The 3,539-nt window shown below is 39.8% G+C and overlaps 1 protein-coding gene across 2 annotated transcripts in view; it reads right to left on the bottom strand.

Annotated features, from left to right (window-relative positions):
• Positions 1-3,539, bottom strand: part of Apoo (apolipoprotein O) — a 53,065-nt gene that overhangs the window by 16,452 nt on the left and 33,074 nt on the right. For both annotated transcript variants that reach the window (XM_031365047.1, XM_031365055.1), the window contains exon 6: positions 3,079-3,170. In XM_031365047.1, coding sequence (XP_031220907.1) covers positions 3,079-3,170 — 92 coding nt within the window. The remainder of the gene's footprint in view (positions 1-3,078; positions 3,171-3,539) is intronic.

Below are 3,539 nucleotides of genomic sequence, written 5' to 3'. Positions count from 1 at the left end.
AGAGGTCCTAGGAGGTTACGAGAGGACTTCTGATCATCTGGGACTGGAATTACAAACAGTTGTGAATTGCCATATGGATTCTTGGAATCAAACCTAGGTCCTCTGCTCCCTCCCCCCCCCAAAAAAAAACAGAAACCAACAACAACAACAGAAATGAAACAAAAAAACAAGTACTCTTAACTATTGCGCCATCTCTCCAAATACCTGGAAAATTTTTTCCCTACAAGTATTGAGTCTTCAAAAAAAATGCTTCTAGTAATTTGCATTCATTGGTTCTACTTACAACAAAGAATGTTGATTGCTCTACACCATGATAATACTTCAAAATAGTTTTTATTTGGTATGTATGTATGTAAATATATGTGTGTGTTCGTGTTGTATTCTCATGTGCACTTCTATGTCTGTCATGTGTATGCAACTACACATGGAGGCCAGAAAAGGGCATCAGATCCCTTGGACTGGAGTTGCAGATGCTTGTGAGCTTCCTGATGTGGGTCTTCTGGATGAGCAGTAACAGCTCTTAACCACAAGGCCATCTCTTCAGCCCTAACACTTAAAAGTTTTAAAAGTAGTCATCATTCTCTTCCTAATTTTTATAATTGATCCCCTCCCCTCTCCAGCCCCACTCACTCCAGCCCAGCATATTCCAGCCTAATTATTTATTATATCTAAGTACACTGTAGCTGTCTTCAGACACTCCAGAAGAGGGCATCAGATCTCATTACAGATGGTTGTGAGCCACCATGTGGTCGCTAGGATTTGAACTCAGGACCTCTGGAAGAGCAGTCAGTGCTCTTAACTACTGACCCCTCTGCAGGCCTCTAATTGATCATTGGATAATGGCATTTTACGAAACACTTTCACATGAGTTATTTATCCCTATCCTACAAAACAGTAAGGACATGAAGACTGCAAAGGCCAAGTGATTTGTCTATAGTCCCAGCGCTTGTAAGAAAGAGTGATCTCTGTAACAAACTGATTCCTAAAAGCCATATTCCTCAGTTGTTCCTACTGCTCTCAAAATATATGCTATGCTAACAGTCTTGGGCTCCTTCTTAGATATGTTAAGCATTTCTCACATACAATACTGCTGTTCTTGGTGTCTCACATTTCTGAAAGGAAAATAATGTTTTCTATCAATATGAGGGTATTTTCTTTGTGTGTATGTGGTTTGGGCATGGAACTTATACACATGCTTAACAACTGTTCTACCACTGAGCTACTATTTCCCCTGTCCCAATATATGCATTTTGGGTACATTATTTTTAGCTATATACTCTGAACAGAACAGAACTTAAGTGGCTAAGTGGTCCATCCAAGCTTGAGGTTTCTAAAAAAGGAAAGTAAAACTGTAAAAATGGAACGAAATGACAAGATACAAAATCAGAAAATCTCTCTTTGGAAGTTAGTTCTCTCTGGTTTGGTTTTCTTGTAATAAGATATGCATATCATGATTTTTAAAAGAAAATAAAATTTAAAAAGAGAAAAATATATACAAATACAAAATTTACCATTTTAATTGTTTCAAGAGCATGATTCATCACCACTATCCACCTCCAGATTGTTTTCATCACGTCCTACTATCTTGGTGGTGAATATAAAGATGTTTTACAACAAATGCTGAAGCCCAGAAGGCAAAAGGTGCCACTCTATGAGGACAACCCTGACTGCTTCACAATCAGCAGTCAGCCCCTGCCCACCATATACTTGTTAAACTTTAAGAGACTAGAATGGTGTTCATTTTTACTTTATCTAAGCAAGGTAGGCATTCATTCTTCCTGAGCTGAAACAAGAGACTACCTGCCTCCAGGCTGTTACAAACAACCTCAAGCTTATGAGGGTTCTGCTGGTTCTCTTAACCAAAAACATCTATTTCCCACTGCTGAGGCCACTAGATTCCCACCTACAGCTGAAGCCCAGTCTGGAAATTGGGACTTCTGTCATGAAGAATACAAGGGGCCCAGGGTTGGGTTGGTCTGGTTCACAGCCCTCAGAGCCTGATTCTGATGATTGCACTGGTGTCTCTTCCTAGGACATGTGATATGGAAGTTCTGGCAAGTGGGTCCCTATGTCCCTAAGGTGATGAGGTCCTCAAATCCTAAAGCTCATCTTCCCCTTGCCAGTTTTCCTAGTGATTTTATGTGTACAGTATCACTAACTCCAGACCAGCATCTAAAGCTTGTATTCTCAAGTATCTGGACATTTGAATCACCTGGAAGCCCTGCTAAAATACACATGGCAAGTCCACATGCTTACACTGCCTGATTCAATTACTATGGAGTGAGGCCTGAAAATGTGTATCTCTGACAAGTTCCCAGGAGATGCGGATGCAATCTATCTTAAGGCCATGTTTGGAAACCCTATGGTCTATCTTTACCCAAGTTATCAGCCAACTGTGATCCATCTACTTGTCATGATATCATCAAACTGAGGTCTGAAGGGAAAGAAAAAGACAGTTAACTGAGAACCCCATCTAGGACCTTCACACCAAAGGAGACCACACACATGTTGCAATAAGGAAAGTGAGTCTGGCACTACTACCACAGAGAAAGCACAAAGGCTTGAGAAGTCTATACAGATAATGCCAGTGGGTGTGGCTGAAAGTACTCTGTAATGATCAGCTTTGGAAGTTGAGTATTTAGACTTCTACAGAAGTATATAAATGGTATTTTAAATTTACTTGAATTAATATTCAAATTAGCATGTATTTTATGAACACTGACATTACTGACATGAAGTAAATAGTGAAGAGAAACTTTTAAATTACCTATGGAAAAAATTTTAGTTTGGTGGGGTTTTGTTTGTTTGTTTTTTGGTGTTTTGGTGTTTTGGCGGGTGGGGGGTTGAGACAGGGTTTCTTTGTGTAGCCCTGGCTGTCCTGGAACTCACTCTGTAGATCAGGCTGGCCTCAAACTCAGAAATCCGCCTGCCTCTGCCTCCCAAGTGCTGGGATTAAAGGCGTGTGCCACCACCACCTGGCCTTTAGTTCGGTGTTTTAAGAACTGCAAAATAAAATAAGCAGCAGACCTATCACTCACACAAGATGAAGAATAGCCTTGCTTCTTGGATCTGACTCACCTGGGCAATGGTGATGGTTTGTTGTGGGTAATAGACAGAGGCACCTAACCCCATGAAAAAAGGAGGATACACCAACTTCTTTATTTTTGAACCTAATAAATAAAAAGTAGGACATACCGTCAGATGATTTGATATTCTTACTCTCACAATTTACTTTATCTTTTAATGCCAAACACAGTATCGTTGACCCTAATTTGAGATATTACTTAATAGTACATACAACAAAATGAATTGATACTTCTTTACAGCTTTGCAATATAATTCATATATTTTACCTCCTTAAAGTACAAAATACAATGTTTAGTGTGCTCACAAAGCTGTGCAACCATCATCACAATCATTTCCCCTATTCTCAAAAGAAACCCCCATCTTTGAGGGTAAAGCATGGTTAGCATACACAAGGCCCTGAAATGCCAAGGAGCAAGGAAGGAAAAAAGAAGGAAGGAAGGAAGGAAGGAAGG

This window comes from Mastomys coucha, chromosome X (genome assembly GCF_008632895.1).
Source record: "Mastomys coucha isolate ucsf_1 chromosome X, UCSF_Mcou_1, whole genome shotgun sequence".
NCBI classification, from domain to species: domain Eukaryota; kingdom Metazoa; phylum Chordata; class Mammalia; order Rodentia; family Muridae; genus Mastomys; species Mastomys coucha.
The sequence above is the reverse complement of the archived record's forward strand: the minus strand, read 5'-3'. Positions and strand labels throughout refer to the sequence as shown.